Below are 18,765 nucleotides of genomic sequence, written 5' to 3' on the forward strand. Positions count from 1 at the left end.
ATCCAAAACCGGAAATCTTTGCATGAGGCAAAATCAGCAAACCTAGATGCTGTGTACATATAATACAATGAATAATATAATCATTTTATATATGTAATAATAATTTAATGCATATAATAAATTATTGCGATAATGTATATAATAATTTAATTAAATGTATCTAATATGCCTTATTTATTTTGCACTTTGAGTCTGAATATTATGATTTATCTTTTCTGTCCTGAAATCCGCACAATCTCTGGTCTCAAGCTTTGCAGATTTCTGGACTTCTACTGTATAACTTTTCTGACATTTCAGAGATCTAGTATAACTGTGAAATAATAAAAAGTCCCTGTTTGGATCTTGAAAAAAGATTACATTAGAATAGGATTTTTGCACAAATTCTACCAGAATTTAGTACTGAGCTTCTTTAAACATGAAAAATTATTACTGGAACTGGGAAAGAAGTCTTGGAGATATATTTAATAATTGTAAAAATAATATTTAAAACATCTGCAAAATCTTTGCACAGTAATAAAACCATTATTTTAATTATAATTAAATTATTAGTAAGAGCAAATTTTGAGAATGGGAGAATTATATAAACTAATCTAAATTAAATTTTTAATCAGTGTCTAAACATTTGATTGGGATACTATTCTTTTACTTTTATTGAAATTTTTGCACAAAAGTAAATTTTACCATGCAGAGAAGTCGATGTGATGTTTAATAAATCTTAGTAAAAAATAGATTAATCTCTAAACTTGTTAAGAACAAGCAGCATTAATATTTTATTGAATATAATGAATGTTGCAACTAGCACCTCTTAAGTGTTTTTATTTTTTCGTTTTCTAACACAACACTGCTACACTGAAATATACTTATTATTGCAGACTATAAGCAATATATTTTGTCTAAGGTAAAAAACTCACACTACTAATTAATCTCCCTTTTAAAGCATAAAATATTTTCATTTCAATTATGTTTAGTGATTATTGCAAATAATGAATTTGCATTAACCAGAGTTTCTCTATGTGTAGAAGTAATAAAATAAACTATATTAATTTTAAATAAATTATTATTCAACCTTATAAAAATTTATAATAATTTAAAATTCAGCAATTCCCTCATGTATGATAATATCTTAAATGCCCAGCATTCCTCCTCATAAAATATTTTCTTTTTAAAATTATTTGCATTAAAAATACTAAATAAATAAAAATGCATTTTACCATATAACTTCCATTTGTTGAGCACTAAGTAATATTTTTCCTTTCTCTGTTTCTTGAAGGGAACCTAACATTTGCTGAATACAATACTTTGTGTTCCAAACATTATTATCATAATCAACAGCCTGTAAAAGTGAATATATATATATAAAAAGAAAACTTAATAGAACACATTTTTTAACAAAAAGCAGTATTTTAAAAATTTTAAAACAATCAATACATACTCAAATAACTAACATTCAAAAGTATTTACGGGCACCTACACTATAAGTAACATTTAAAATTCATAAGATTGAAAAGTTTCTGGAAATTCTATTATTCTCCCCCACCAAACTTTTTGTTTTTGTTTTTGTTTTTAACGTCTTTCCATTAGTAAAATTTTCATATGATGTGAAAGCAAATTTCAAGTTGATTGACTTTAACATACATTTTATTAAGATAGCTTTGCAGGTTTTCAGATATGGATATAAACAATGTCTGAGCAGCCATAAAATTTAACCATTTGGGGGGGGGGGAACTGCAATAGAACACAAATCTAAATTGGATGCTATTCTTATCTATGGAACATTTTATTGAAAACCATGCAAAGTCTCTGATGCGATTTCACTTAAAAAGAGTGCCTGAAATTGAAGAAGCTATAGGCATCTCACATGACAAGTAATTCACATTTTGCATGAAGAATAGGGATTAAAAAGCTTTCAGCATGATGAGTTTTCCTTGGGTTAAAAAAAGTGCATTAAAGCCTGAATCTTTGCTAAATTTTTTAAAATTTTTAAGAGGAGTGTCTAAAATTAAAGAAGCTGTGGTCATCTCACATGAACAAGTAATTTGCATTTTGCATGGAAACTAGGACTTAAGTGAAGAGCAGTGGTTTCAAGGCACGACCACTGAGCCTCTAGAGCATCGTGACACAATGCTCTAGTGGTGTAGTGGTCGCGCCCTGAAACCACAAAGCAAATGCCATACACATAGAGGGTTTTTTTTATATATGCAGTTTAATTATTGCTATTTTTTTAGTGTTTGTGATAGAAATCATGATGTGTGATGAATAACTTTTGAAATTTAAAGTTGTTTATATTAACAAAAGGAAGTTATTTTGTCACATTCAAAACCAATTTTAAAAGACATTCGATTTAAAGCACTAAGACCTAAAACATGTATCATTCTGCAGTCGTTTTGTGTTATTTAGACGTAAAAGATCAGTAAACAATTGATTTTTACTCAAAAATTTCGGAAGGAAGAGGAGAAAAAAATTAGAAAATTGATGGTTTCAGGGTGCAACCACCGTGCGTCAAAGGGTTAAGTATAATCATAAAAAAAAGTGATCAATTAAGAAAGCTCAGAAATTTTAACATCCTCTGTATTACCTTATTTGGCTTCCTAGATTTTTATTTGTTCATAGAGATTAAAATATTCCTGACTGAAAAGCGATTTTTATTAAATGAAGAGTTAATTGAAGCTGTAAATGTATGTTTTAAAAAGTCTGAAAAAAATCGCTTCTACGAGAGAATTCAAATGTTTGAAAAATTATGGACAGAGTGAACTAAGCTTTGGAAGGATTACGGTGAAAAATAATACAGTACAAACTGGAATCACTGGGACTTCGGCAATTCTGAATTTTAGATCATCAATTCAAATCTAGTAAGATTGCATGGAAAAATCATAAAATAAAAAATATGAAAGGCTGTTTGTGAAATGATGACACAATTATGACCTTAAGAGAATCAAAATTCACATATACATACATAAATACATACCTTCCCCCAAAAAATTCATGCTAACAGTTGTTTTGTTTCAGTAATTTTTTTTTCTATTTAAGTTTCTTAAACAATTTCCATTATATGTGTTAATGCTCTTAATTTTATAAAGAGACATAATTTCTTATAAAGTTGCACACTTCATTGTTCAAGTACTATTAGTGCCATGATTCCCAATAAGCAACTTGAAATCTTTTTATTCTTAACAAATACTCTGTCAGTTTCTTCATAAGCAGTGGTGATATTTTCCAGATTTAAAAACCATACTACAGGTTTCACTCTTAGTTAACTGATCAATGAGTGGAGCATTGTCAATGCAGTGAAGACTTACACTATATCATCTCCATTTAGCTTTTCTTTACATATTCAACACATGTGAAATTTTTTCATTTCTTTTCAATAAAAGCCTCTACACAAGTTTTCTTCTTCTTCTTCTTCTTTTTTTTTTTTTTTTTTCCGAGAGTCCTATTTTATCAGCACCAGGTGTTATCAGTTTAATTTGGTTTCCTTAATGATGTAACTATGCTTTCCCTCTTAATCACAGTTTATTTATTTTTTGGGAGGCTTTCCAATTTTGACATTTGTTAACTGATTAATGACAAGGGCCCTTCCATTGGTAATGCAAGACTTCAGTTATACCATTTTAATTTTGCTATTCTTCACAAACTGTATTAATTTAAAACTTCAAATTTGCAGTTATATCATTACCATGAAATATAATAGCTGGTGATAAACAGGCATGGCTACAGCATTGTCGGCATCCTAGGTGATGAGTATGGTTAATGCCATACATAAATAAAATACATACATAATTCAAAACAAAATGCTATTTTATTTAATTGCCATTTGTAAGAGCAAATTAATTGCTGACCATCAAAAATTAGCACCATATGCCTATCTATACCTGTGAAAGCATTACTTATCAAAACTGCATCTGACTCAAAAATCAAATCACGGGCTCTTAGTGCTGAAGATGCTAAGGAAATATATTATAATTGAAAAACAAATAAGAAATGCAAGATAATATACTTCATGAGCCAATTTCTCTTAGAAAATCCTTTATAAAGGCATCTTCCCATTTAACAGATAGCTCTTGCTTACTTTATCTAAATAAATGAACCCAGACAGTATATATATATATGTATATAATACTTTACCACTTAGTATGGATCCAGGAAAGATAATATATAAAAGAATACAAATGCTAAAAGAAGAATTTTATTAGGGTCTTTTTTAATCTTCTGCGCAAAATTAATAACTGATGAGCAGAAACTAGTTTATTTGCTTAAAAGAGATTTATTTAAAAAATACAGTACAAATTCCGAAATCCGGACTTGGATTTTTCCGGATATTAGATTATCAGTTTAAATCTAGTAAGATGGCATGTAGATATGATTAAATAAAAAATATGAAATCGTGATTTATGAAATAAATCAAAATTACAAAAAAAAGGGCGGGGGAAGGAAAAAAAAAGAAAAGAAAAGAGAGCTTAATATTTATTTGCGATATTTTTCCGTTTCATGCCAAACATAATATCCTCACTGGTAACCTTTTACGCCTAATTTTCAAAACAAGTTGCAGCTATTTCTTATCAGATTGAGTGTTTCTTTCAATACTGGCATACAAGTACATAGAATTTTTACCAAATAGTTCAATTTTATGCCCTAAGGCCGTTCGCAGTAATTAAGTCAGTTACGATGCAATCACACCGTTCATCCGAAGGTGAAAATATAGAAAAGGCAAAGGGTTAAATTCATCAATTCTAATGAGAATGCACTAGCGAAGTAAAGCACTACGGTTTTACATAATTTCTGAGTAAGCTATTAGTACGAATTGAAATAATTCTTGCATTTAAACTTATATTCCAAATTAAGATTTAACTTGAAATTAATGTAGATAATTACTGAGAGAATCAGATTTTTGTAACGTACTTTACGTGAGATGAGATCACTTGGGGTCACATGATATGAACCATTGAATCATGAAAGCATAGTAAATTCTTAAATTGTCTTTTTACAAATTTATTGTCTTTATTTATTGGCATTTTAAAAAATTTTAAACGATATTAAAATGTTTATGCCTTCAAAATAAAAAATTCTTAGAACTAACATTTGTTAACATTTTTTATGTGTATATTGCATGTTGTCGCCAATAAAGTCTGCTTGGCGAGATTTGCACCGGTGAAATGGAAAAGTACCTTGTTTGTTTATTTTATTAAACATTTCTTTCAATGTAAGTTGTTTTAAGTTGCTTTGTTTTTTGTGCTAATTCTTTCTCTTTAATTCTATAGACATACGTAATTTCTTGTTTAGTTACAAAGCTCCACTGCTCAAGTCTTGTAATTGCTGTGTCAAGAATTCCAGATAACTTGTCAATTGAAATTTTTTCATTTTCAATAATCTTTCTGTAACTTTCTTCCCTATCAGTAGCAATATTTTCTGGATTTAGAAACATACTACAGATTTCAGCGTCTACTTAATGGATTCATGACTGGGGCATTGTCACTGCAATAAAAAACTTCCGTTATATTATCTTCATTTATTACTGCTTCTCCACATTTCTTTACAAAATCCATTAATTGGAAAATTTCACCTTTTTTGGTTTGCAATATCCCAAAACCTTGAAATTCATGGCTATCATTTGCATCATAATCACCATGAAACATGGTAGTTGGCCATAAATTATGCCAAGCGTTTTTTAAAGTATCTGGAGATCAACCTTCCATGATCTTGCAATGCTACACATAACATATTTTACACTAAAATATATCAAAAGTTCTTCAATAATCTTGCCATTGTTCAAGAAATTTAACATGGATTTAAAAAATGCTACTTTATACTTGCATTTTTGCATGAGCACTATTCCAGTATCCATAGGCTGAATGATAAATGTCCAATTTGGAGGAAAGGATAATGTAGCCATATTATTCTTATGCCTACATTATCCTTCACTAAAACTTTAAGTGAAGTATGAACCGAATAGCTGTCTATGGTCAGGACAATTGTTGCGTCATCAGGTAAACCACCCGAATTCAAATGTTACCGAGCCTTGAGCATGAACTGATTTTCTAATCAATTATTCATTAACACTAGTGTCATCCATACTCTTTTATTTGCACAATATATGACACGAAAAATCTTTACTCCTTTAAATGCATGTATTTTTTCCGATTATGAAATTTATGTTTGTGCATTCCTGCAGCATTTGCACATGCTAAAATTGTTAGTCTCAATTTGGAATCTTTGACATTAGTTGGAACCTTTTCTATACAGGTTGACAAGGTATTTCGCAGTACACAGAAAAGAACAGTTTTATTAGCACTGTAATTTTGTTCTGAAGATAACTTTTCACTAGAAATGAGTTTGATGAATTGATCAGCAAATAGTCCTGCAGCTTCACTATCAACTGAAGTAACTTCAGTATCAACTGAAGCTTTTTCACCTGAAATTTTTAAATGCTTTATACCATGGTGATTTTTAAATTTGGTTAACCAACCTGTCAAATATATGCACTCAATTTTTAAGTTCATTCCTTCGTGAAATATTTTGACTTGAACCATTAGCACTGGACCTGTGTTTTTGAAGTGTAGCACGCATGTTTGAAATTTCGAAATAAAAATAAATTTTTACTGTGTAATATGTCTGCTGAAAGTTATGAATGTTCTATAAGTATATTTCATCCTACATTCCATTCCATGATGCAAAATAAAAGTAAGTACATTTTGATTTCTTGAAGGCAAATTAATTATTTACTTGGATTAAATCCATTTTTATCCTCCGAATCACAGATGAGTAACAATTATAGTTCATTTTATCATTTTGTTTTCTACTTATCATTTGCATTTTATTTTCTGTAGTAGAATTTTTACTTTCGTTTTGGCTTAAACCTTGCACAATGTCTGATGTATATGCCATCCAAATTCAGGTTTATAACCAATCAGACCCAACTTTATGGTTTGTTATGTGTGAAAGTACATTTGCTCTTGCCACCCTTAAACCTATCACAAAATCAACTACTAAATATAATTATATAGTTACTCATTTACCTCCAGATACTGAGCCATTAGTTCGGGATTTACTTATGAAACCAGACCCAACCAATCCTTATACAAAGTTTAAAACTGAGTTAATGAACCGATCGAGAGAATCATCTCAGCAAGAAGTTCACCAGTTATTATCTGGAGAGAAATTGGGCTCTCGAAAACCTTCAGATTTGCTTAGAAATATGAAACACCGAGCGGAATCCTTAAATGTTCCCAATAACTTAATGTTAGAATTATTCCATCAGCATTTCCCTTCAGCAGTTCAGTCTATTTTGGCAGTGGTTTCTGATTTAACTTTATACAAAGCTGCATAAATTGTTGACATAACCTTAGAAGTAAATCGAACCCCTGGGACTTAAACCATTTCACGTACAGTCGATCAATCTATTGAGGATAAACTGTTTAAAGAAACAGAAAAATTAAATTAAACACACGTATTGATCGTATTTCCTTTTCTCGAGATAGCAATAAAGAAAGAAGCAATTCCAAAAGGAGAGAATATTCTGTTTGCTAGTATCATAGACATTTTGGAAAACAATGTGGACAAACAAATGTATTAAACCTTGTTCATGGAAGAGAAATAAAACCAGTAAAGAATAGAGGCAACTTATTCTTTGCCTCAAATTTCACGTTGCCTGTTTGTTCGTGATGGAAGAACAAACCTTTCATTCTTGTTTGATACCGACTCTGAGGTGTCCTTACTTCCGGCAAACAATTCACAAAAATGAAACTCTCCCCAACAAACACTTCTCACTGCTAATTCTTTAAATATCCATGTTTATGATAAAAAAACACTTTCTTTGGATTTCAAATTAAGATGATAGTTTACTTGGACTTTTCAAATAGCAAATGTTAGTACACCCATTCTTGGAAAACAAATGTCTCAAAGATTTAAAAATGAAGTTTCAGACTGTAGGCTACGCGAAAATGCAGATATTTATTCAGTAAAACTGTTTTCAGTGATACATCTTATCACAAAATTTTAAAAGAATTTTGTTCCATTACTAAATTACCAGATCCTAACCAACCTGTTACACACAACACTGTTCAAATTATCATAAAGGTCCATCTGTGGTTGTGAAATCTCATCGATTAGCCCCAGATCACTTAAAAATAGCAAAGCAAGAATTTCCAATTATGATGCAACTAGGGCATTTAAGACCGTCAAGAAGCAGTTATGCATGCCCACTTCATATGGTTCCTAAAAAGGGAACTTTAGAATAGAGACCTGTAGGAGATTATTGTGCATTGAATGCACAAACGATAAAAGATAAATACCCTATTCCATGCTTAGCTGATTTTACTGTCTCATTGCACAGAACTAAAATTTTGAGTTATGTTGACTTGATCAAGGCATATTATCAGATACCAATCAGCCCCGCCGACATTCACAAAACCTCCATATGCACACTATTCGGTTTATGTAATGCATCCGCGACTTTTCAACATTTTATAGACAAAGTCACGCGAGATTTAGAAGGTGTTTATGCTTTTGTCGACGACTTGCTCATAACCTCTAAAGATGCTGAGGAATAATGCAGGCATTTGAAAGCTTTATTTTAAAAACTTCAGAAACATGGATTTTGCATAAATGTTTCAAAATGCACCTTTGATCAAACATGTATTGATTTCTTAGCCTTTTCACCTTAGTGAAAGCAGAATTGAACCTCTTCCTGACTAAAGTCAATTGTATTTTAGATTTCCCTCAACCTACCATTCTCAATCAGCTTCACCGATTTTAAGGCATGTTTAATTTTTACAGATGTTTCATACCTAAAGCAGCAAATATTCTTTCTCCTTTAATAAAATTGTTAAAAGACATATCAATAAAAAGAAACCTTGTGTTAAGAAATCATCCTCACCGTTAAATTGGAATGAAAATGCTGAACAAGTCTTTATTGCTGCCAAAAATGCCATTGCTCAGGCTACCCTTTTGAGATATCCTATTCCCGGTACCCAGTTAGGCATCTGGGTAGATGCTTTAGACATCACAATAGGCGGCACTCTTATGCAGTTGTCTGAAAAACATGGGAACCTATAGCATTTTTCTCTATGAAACTGAACAAAAGTCAGAAAAATGAAATATTCCGCGTACATTAGGGAATTATTTTCAATTTATTCTGCAATTAAGAAATTCTGACACATGTTAGAGGGCAGAAATTTTCAAATTTATATGGATCAAAAACCGTTAATATGCGTTTTTTAAGCAGTATCCTCACAAATGTTCACCTCAGCAATTATACCATTTAGATTTCATTTCTCAGCATTCTTGATATTAGGCATGTGCAAGGTTCTAAAAACATTGTTGCTGACGCCCTTCCGAGAATAAAATTTGATTCCAAAATAAAATCTCTATTTGGACTTTAAAAAATTTTCCAAAGCTCAACAGCATGAGCCGGAGATACAAAAACCTTAAAAAATTTTCCGAAGCTCAACAGCATGAGAAGAGGCACAAAAACCTACTAAAATTCCAGCTACTAAAATTCCAGCTTCAAAGATGATGCATTATTATGCATCATCTTTGAAGCTGGAATTCAAGCCATGCCAATACTCCGATGGTAATATTCTTTGTGACACTGTGTGATACTGATGCTTCTTGTCCATTCGTGCCAAACTCCTTCTGAAGACTCATCTTTAAACATTTGCATAATCTATCACATCCAGGAATTGCAGGTACTACAAAACTAATTTACGTCATATCGAAAATTGGGTGAAATCCTGTGATTCTTGCCAGTGATTGAAAATCACCTAACACACTAAAGCACCATTGGGTACAATCTCTTCCTGATGCATGTTTTTCACAAATCCATATGGATATTGTTGGCACGCTACCACCATCAGAAGGTAACATGTACCTTTTGACTCTAATAGACAGATTTTCCAGATGGCCTGAAGCCACACATATATGCAATATGAAAATGGAAACTATTTGCAGAGCTATTTTCAACTCAGGAATATCTCGCTTTGGCTGCCCATCAGTGATAACAACAGACCAAGGTTCCCAAATGATATCTTCAATGTTTGCACAGTTTACTCGTATTTTGGGAACAAACAGAATCACGACAACAGACTATCATCCAATGTCAAATAGAACTGCTGAATGATTCCACTGCCACTTAAAATCCCCTCTCAAGGATCATGAGACCAATAGCTGGACTGAAACATTTCCAATTGTTCTGCTTGGTATCTGGACAGCCATTAAGGAGGATATTTGGAGGAAAATTGCCATTAAGGAGGAAAATTGGCCTATTTGCTTTCAGACTAATTTACCTGAACTGAAACAAGACAGAGACTTAAAGACAAGTCAAGAAAATAAATCTAATCTAACAAACTCTAAGACACAAACTGAGACAAGATCAGGAAGGCATGTGCACTTTCCAAAGAAACTTGCTTCTTATATTACAATTTGAAAAAAATGTTTGAAATTTGCTTTTTACATTTTTATTAATATTTTACTTTTATGTGTGTGCATTATTACTTTGTCATAATGCTGAATCACATTTTGATTTTTATAATTTTATATCCTAATTGTGTTAAAAAAGTACTCGACAGCAGGGATCCTCTTAAATATTTCATCATCCGATGTTGTTCCTTTGAACTGCCATCAAAGGAACTGCGGGGGGGGGGGGGACTCTTCTGTGATAGTGATAATGAGCGCGCCTTGCGCCTCCACATGTCTGCCGATAAATATGGAAACTTTAGGTAGAAGCACAGAGTGAGAAGAGAGATCGGCTGTTCGACGAGTTGCATGCATGTTTGAAGTCTCAATATAAATTTTTACTGTATAATATGTCTGCTGAAAGTTGAATACAGTGAGAACATTTAATGGAATATGGGCAACTAGAATCCCATGGGATCTACAATGTCATCGATTACCACAGACCCATGAATGGCACGCCCTCGCTGCGACCTTGTCTGACCAATTAAATCATCACTTTGTCATGATCATCACTTTAGCATAATAAATAATTTTTCTGTTATTCATTGTGAGTGAAGTGTCAGAATCCACAAAAAATTCAGAAAGTTCCTTTTCATGTTTCTTATGGCACATACAGTTGACTTTTCAATGCCATACTCCTCGCATAATTTTGAGAGGGATATACCTCCCATTTTTTTTGCAGCAATTCCGCTCTTTGTTTAATAGACATCCAAAAATGCTTTCACTTTGTAGATCCTGTTGCAGTTTCAGAATTGGAAACTCTTTTCGACATAATTGAAAGTTCAAACTTTAATTTTCATAAAATTGCTGTAATAATGTAGCCTTAAAAAATATGGTGGCTCAAATCAGAAAGTTAAGGAACAGCACAATCTGTTACATTAACTTAAATTCCTTGGAATCAGTAAAGTATAATTTTAGCTTAGTTTAATAGCATCTGCTATACATTACAGGCTATATGTATCATGAGAGCGACGACGAAAGACAAGTTGTTTTGCTAAATTTTGTCTTGCTTCTATTGCACACTGAGACAATTAAGCTTGATCTGTATTAGTTATTTATTATACTTGCATCTATTTCTTGCACATGCTTAAGCCTTATCTGAGTCCTGACTAAATAAGTTCTCATATATACTTAAAGCTTGTCGAGGGCCAGCACTAGATATCTTACCACCTGATGCAGTCTCTGGGGGTCCTAAATTCTGCTACCAAGCACCTCCCTAAGTTCTAAATTTTGGGTTCCAGTGCTTTCCCTAAATTCTAAAAATTTTGTCATCCCTTAATTTTGTTGCTTGGTGATTCTCTAGATTCCAAAAATTTTGTCTTTCCTATAAATTTTTCCTCGTCAATATTTCTTAGCACATTTAACTTAAATCTGTAATCATCGTCAAGCGTAATGTCAACATAAAACAATCCCATATTCTTTGTATTTCAATTACTAATGTGAAAAAAATTGTTTAGGTGTTGCTGCATGAGTCATTACTCAAGTTGTCACGTGTTGAGAAACATGCGATGATGAAAGAAAAATACAATACATAATGATTCGCCTGGTTGGTGTCAGGGATAAAAAGTTAATAGGTGCAAAATCATTGATGTTTCTATGTAGAATGTTTTGGTTTGAGATGTATGCTTACTGAGCCAAATTACTGATCACACAAATCACAAATTTATGCTAAAATGATTTTTTACTCAATAATGAGGTATATTATTTAGTGCCAAACTGAAATTAATCGTGACTCTCCAAGTTTTATTATGGGGAATGAAATGCACATGCGTAAAGCAAACAAACAAACAAAAAAAAAAAAAAAAAAAAAAGGTTGTTGGTGGCTTTGAGGTCTGGATTTTAGATTATTCTGGATACTGGACCTTCGCATCTTGTATTTTGTACTGTATTAGATATGCATTAAACTTATGAAAAGGTATTGCAAATTTTTCAATTAATAAGCAGACATTTGAATATTAAAATTACACTTATTAAAATGATTATCAAAATGTTTACTCCTGTTCAAAATATAAAATTCCTAAGGTATTATGTCAATCTTTTTTATACAAAGCATTACAGATAAAAAAAAAAGTAACTTACGTATTTAATATATTTTTCAATCACAGCATCAAGAGGCAATTTTCCTTCTTTTCGAAAAATAGAACAGTTCCATTCTGCTTGTCGGGCAATCATTACGGAAGAAGCACTGGTTTCTAATCGGAAAGTTTCAATATCTTGATAGCTTCCAATCTCACCAGATCCTCCGCTTTAGTTTCCAAAGATTTGAATGCATTAAAATATTAAAACTCACTTAAAAAACAATGGCATAAGAAACAAAAATTTTAATACTTGAAAAAAGACATAATTAAAAGGAATCATATCAATATTTTTCAAGTTAAAAAAATATATGCCAACATAATGATTGCTACTGGAATTTGAATTTATTAACACAAAAACCTATTTTCTGTGAATGAATAAGTCTTGATAGCTGGATATTTGCATATTTTTTAGTGCAATAAAATTATATTTAGCACAGAAAAAAATTGCTGAGAGAAGGGTAAATTAACTGAATTTTATGACAGTGCAAATTAGAAACAATGACAACAGCCTAAATTTGTTTAATGGGTTTTCCTAATTATAAAATAATAAAATAAAAAAAATCCTTTTCATTTCCTGCTTTATATATGATTTCTGGACACTGTCTTCAGTTAAAGCATTAAACGCACATTATTATGTAACTACTTTAATATTATAGATGCAGTTTGAAAATTAATTCTATGATTTTATTAAAATATAAAATGCTTAACAACACACTGCATGAGTTAGCAAAAAGGAATGTTAATTCCTTGATATTGCTAAAAACTAAATTATTCTGTACAGAAAATATAATACCATGAAAATATGGCTGAAGCCCTGCACAAGTTTCAGGCTATATTTAGACCAAAAAGTTATACATATTGTTGTAATTTATAAGCATAAACAAACACACACACAAACAAACAAAAATTACGTTTTTTAAAAATTTAATGGTCAGGGATTTATTAGTTAAATATCAATCAGAAATGTTTGAACCCATAGATCATGACGAAGAATATAATTGGAAGGCAATTCATGGGCCATGGAATCTGCACCCTGTAGCAAAATAAAATGCATCTAGCAAAAGTAACAAATGATGCATTTTGCAATACATGATACTATTCACAAAGCTAGCTGAAAAACAGCCACACAACATGCTATCTTTATAGACAGTGGCTGGTAAAATGTAGAGTCATTATAACTGAGCTAAGCTTTTATACATATGAAGATTATCTCACTTATTCTTAAAAAAAAAGTTAGACAAATTATTTTGGCATAAAACCAAGCAGACTGATTTATGATAAAGCATAAACATTTATTTCACAACAATTTAAAACAAGATGCATTTTATTTTTATGATCCTACATTTTGAACATAGAATGATCCTGCATAAAGAGAACACATAAAGTACTCACTTAGCAATAACAGGAATTGATAATGTTTCTGCTATAGCTTTTATGACATAATTTCTATTTTTATGTTGTGGTCTTTCTTCCTTTACTCTTCCATGTACTGCGATCGCAGCAACACCAGTGTTTTCAATAACTTTGACTAAGTCTAAGGTTTTGTGTAACTGAAAGGAAAAAAAGTTTGCTTTTCAGAACAATTTACACACAGTAAATTTACTTTCAAAACTTCAAGAAAATCTGAAATATACAGTTCTTTGATCCCTTATTACAGTGTAAAGTTCTATTTAAATGTGTCTATGGCAATTAGAACTAGAGAAGAGTATAGCAACTATTCAACTTTCTTACAACTATAGAAACAAAGTCCAAAAAAAGGCTGAAAATAACCTTTTACTTTTATTGCACTCAAAGAATACCAGAGGTCCACTCTCGGGCTTACAGGAAAGACTCCACTTGGGCTTTAATTTAAGATACAGAATAAGAAACTAAGTTGCACAGAAATAACTAACCGAGTTGGCCTTTATTTAAACCTCACCAGTGAATACTAACAAGCACGTAAGGATACAGCTAAACGTAGTAAAATTGGCTTAAAGCAACAATGTGGCCAGAAGGAAGAACATACTCTACTGAGAACTTCTGAGCTCTTCTATGGTAGTGAATAAACTTCCCATTAAATACTGGTTCTACTTCATTTACATAAAAAGCAATACTCAAAATTTATTCTGGCAGGGAGTTGTAGGTGGGAACATGATAATAAAGGAAAGGGTTTCAAAATTAAAAATAACTATTCGAAAATTAGAATAATCCCTATAACAGATAGAGAAATTAAAAAACAGTCTACAGTACAAACAACTTGATGCAATTAAATAATAATTATATAAAATTTTTAAGACTCAATTTTATTTTAATTTATTAATGAGTAAATAACATTTATAACATTTATCAAAGTAATTCTCATTAGATAATAATTATTTTTTAAACTAAAATTTAGACAAGGACAATTTTTATAACTTAAAATAACTGATCTAAGAATATGCAAAGTAATTCACTTTTATTATATATACATATACAGTAAAAAGTCCGAGATTCGAACTTGTCGGGTCTTCCGCGATTCCGGATTTTTCTGGATATTAGATCATCGGTTTAAATCTAGTAAAGTGGCATGTAGAAATAATAAAATTACAAAAATGAAATTGTGATTTATGAAACAATAAAGCATTTATGATCTAAAGGGTATCAACATTTAGAGAAAAAAAGCTTAATATTTATTTGTTTATTAAACATTGACTTTTAACAACTTTGAAAGTACACTGCTCAAAAAAAAAAAAAAAGGGGGGGGACAGTGCTATATCTCCCGTTCTATTGGGCCGATTGACAAAATTGAAACTGCGTTTTTCATGTCTCGAAAGCGCGACTTAGAATATATATTAGATTTATATATAGCGCTATTCTAACATAGGTATTCTGACACAAAATCGGACTTTTTCTGAAATAACATACCAATTTTTTTACATATTTCGATTCTACGACTCAAATTATGCCAGAATACCAAGTTTTGTAAAAATCGTATGAATAGTTTTTAAAATATTAGCTCTCAAAATTTTAGCTCCTCAATGTTAATTGAATTTGGCAAATATTTATTAATATCTCTTTTTTTATTAAACTTTTTTGATTTTTTCTTTCACATTTCGAAATTTTGGTTCATTCCAAATAAAATTTACCCATTTTTTGCGTTTTATTTTTTAACTTTCTATTTTTAAATAATTTCTATAGATTTTTCGAAAAAAAATTTGAATTATAACCTATAAAATTTTTACCATCATCTTAAAGTAGGTGTATTTTTAAGCATATCTGCAAAAAATTAGACTTTTTTATTCAAAATTTTCTAAGATACACACGAATTTACATAATTTCGCGTTTTGAAATTTGGCACCTTTTTTTTGAGCGATAATAATGCCAAATGTGGTCTATGGATTTTTTTTACACTGAATTGCCACAGCTATTTTTAACCTTAAACTTCAAGTAAAATTTTACGAAGAATTAATTATATGACATTTTTTCCCTCAATGATGCGTAATAAATATTTATTAATACTATATGAAAGGCTATTTTTTAAATTATAGATGATATTATTCAAATTTTTAACTATTTTTTTTTAAATTTCTCTCATATCTTTTCTTTTTTTAAAAAATTTAAGAGTAAGTTTTTGTAAGAGTAAATTTTTACCTTCGGCGTTTTATCGTCTGCTACTTTACTTCGTTTAAATCGAATTGTCTAAAACTGAGAATTTTTGTTTGATATTTATTTGAATTTTATGACATTAACTGCATAATTTATTTCTAAACAAACTGTTGCTTTTGAAGTGGCTGAACAGCGGCTAATGCTATCATCCATATTTTTAAAGCACAATATATTTTTATAGAAACATAATATTTAGAATAATCATTTTTTATAAAAGTCAAATTATGATATAAACATACAACCCTCTAGAGACTGAATTAATGGAAGTTCAATGGTTATGTAGAAATGATCTGCAGCTACTTAATGGCTGGATAAGTCAGCAGATTCTGTGGACAAGTAAGAATAATTATATAAACGACACCAACATTCTGGATTCAATAAACAACAAGGATACGATGTTTACTAAATGAATTTAAGAAGTTTTAAAACATAAAAAATCAACTCATTTTTTTTTTCCTAAAATTTATTTTTGTGCGTAGCGTATTTTCATTATATCCTTAAAATTCTAATTTAGAATGTAATTGTCAAGAACTGAATCCTAATCATCAGTAATATAATAAGTAATTATGACGGTTATTAATAAATCCTTCTTATAAAGTAATTGCAAATATTTCAAAAAACTTTCTGTCTGAATGCAAACATTTTTTTATGCAAATATTTTTAATTTTATATTAATCAAGACTGCACACCATATTACTTATTTCCACTTCAATTCTTACCGTCGGTTCTAGTAGAATTTACAAATCAATTATATTTAATTAAGGATTGGATTGGATTATTTAATTATGGCAAAGCACATGAGGGCTATCTGCCTAAAGGGAGGGATGCCTTCGTGGAGGACTTTCTAAGGGAAACTGGCTCGTATACACGTTACACATGGGGAAAACCACGAAACCGCCCATGCAGCCAGCCCGTTCGCGGGATTTGAACCTCGGACTGAACTACCAGTGTTCAGCGTTTTTACCGCTCGGCCGTTGGTGGGCTATTTAATTAAGGAATGACCATCTAAGTTAAGAAACAGCGTACCGTAACAACATTTCAATTATTGGCGCCGTATCTTTCATGTTACTCCCGATTGGCTAGCTACATGATTTTTAATGAGTATTCGGATTTTACTAGTAACTTCACTTGGAAATCGCGCTTAAACTAGGTTAGTTGGTTATTTGAACATAGAAAGAACATGGGAGCTATTTGATTAAGATGCTTTCATAGAGAACCTTTGTAAAGAGAACCTAGAAAACTACGAAAACCAACCATGCAGCCTGGGTTAGACTGACAGCAAACAATTAGTATTTAACAATCTTTTTTTTTTTTTTTTTTCAAATGCTAGGCAACTGAAGAGGCTCCAATTTAATATATTATTTGTAAATATTTAAAATATTGTTGTATTCTTAGACACAAAAAGCAGAATTTAAGTTTTGTTAACTCGTTAGTAAACTACCAAGTCGTAGTGCAAATAAATATTCAATTTCTTTGGCAATAATTGTATTCACTTAATATTCTTGGAATATGAGCTAAAGAAGGAACGTTCTCGGAAGATTAAAGAAGTGTTTAAATCCAGTGATATTAGGTTTGTCTTACAAGCTCAGGATCAAAACGATTCTGCAATTGCCCGAGTAGTTGATTTGTAAATGGATGTGAATTAAGCAGATGACTTTTAATCTTACGTTATTCAGCCAGAAAACGTATTCCAAATGTTTTGTATTGCATGACAATGCATCTTTTCATTATTCAATAACCAATCGGAGAACCGCTTGAGTTCCGAAAATAAGTATGTGTACTCAATCGTCCTGCATGTTCTTCAAATTTGTCTTCTTGTGATTTTTTTTCTTTCCCAAAAACTAAAGTTGCCTCTCAAAGGAAAGTTTTTTGACATTGAAGAGACAAAATTAATATGACATCTACTTTTAGAGGCATGTCAAAAACAGATCTCTACAAACCTTCTCTTCCATTACATGTCGTGCAGTCAGACAAAAAGTTACATCAGCGTAAATTCTATAATCTACTTTTATTACACTCTGATTACTTTATTAACATACAGTGAATATATACTAAATCTTTTACTTTAGCTTAAGTAATTCTGAATTTTTGACAGAATTGTTGTCGGAACTAGGACTTAGAAGATAAGTCAAATTAAATATTCCGATAACCCAATAAATTCAAGTTCGAAATTTCAGTATTTTATTTTCGGAGGGAGGGGAAATGTTTTTAGTTTTGGTCCATTATACTAAGTATATTTGCTTCGATTTTTTATTTTTCCATAAAAGTGAAAATTTTACACATGGTATACATATAACGCATAGCTTCAAATTAAAATTTAATAACATACAGAGTGGTTATAATTAAAGTTCCACATTGAAACGGTCATAAAAGGAAAACTACTGGATCAAATGTTATCAAACTTGGAAATCGTGTAAAGGAGGTGATGGGAATTTATTTTTCGCGAAAAAAAGGAAGTTCGAAACCTCACCACCAGGGGGGGGGAAATGGCGCTGTATGCAATATTGTTAAACGAAATATGGGTCGGAATCTAACTTAACCTTTTGTTAAATGGGTTTAATATGTTGCATACCCTTAAGAAACTTTGAAGTAGGCAAATTACCATTTAAAGACGTTA

The 18,765-nt window shown here is 30.9% G+C and overlaps 1 protein-coding gene and 1 pseudogene across 4 annotated transcripts in view; one reads left to right on the top strand and one right to left on the bottom strand.

The window, feature by feature from the left end:
* Positions 1–18,765, bottom strand: part of Dus2 (Dihydrouridine synthase 2) — a 142,162-nt gene that overhangs the window by 29,957 nt on the left and 93,440 nt on the right. For all 4 annotated transcript variants that reach the window (XM_085815216.1, XM_085815214.1, XM_085815215.1 and 1 more), the window contains 3 exons: positions 13,917–14,074; positions 12,526–12,691; positions 1,212–1,333 (listed from right to left, as the gene is read on the bottom strand). In XM_085815216.1, the coding sequence (XP_085671342.1) occupies positions 1,212–1,333; positions 12,526–12,691; positions 13,917–14,074 (446 nt within the window). The remainder of the gene's footprint in view (positions 1–1,211; positions 1,334–12,525; positions 12,692–13,916; positions 14,075–18,765) is intronic.
* LOC146997607 (uncharacterized) lies at positions 6,860–7,607 on the top strand (annotated as a pseudogene).

Source organism: Stegodyphus dumicola, chromosome 4, assembly GCF_044657685.1.
Source record: "Stegodyphus dumicola isolate Sdum_Otavi_A_Nest chromosome 4, ASM4465768v1".
Classification (NCBI taxonomy): Eukaryota; Metazoa; Arthropoda; class Arachnida; order Araneae; family Eresidae; genus Stegodyphus; species Stegodyphus dumicola.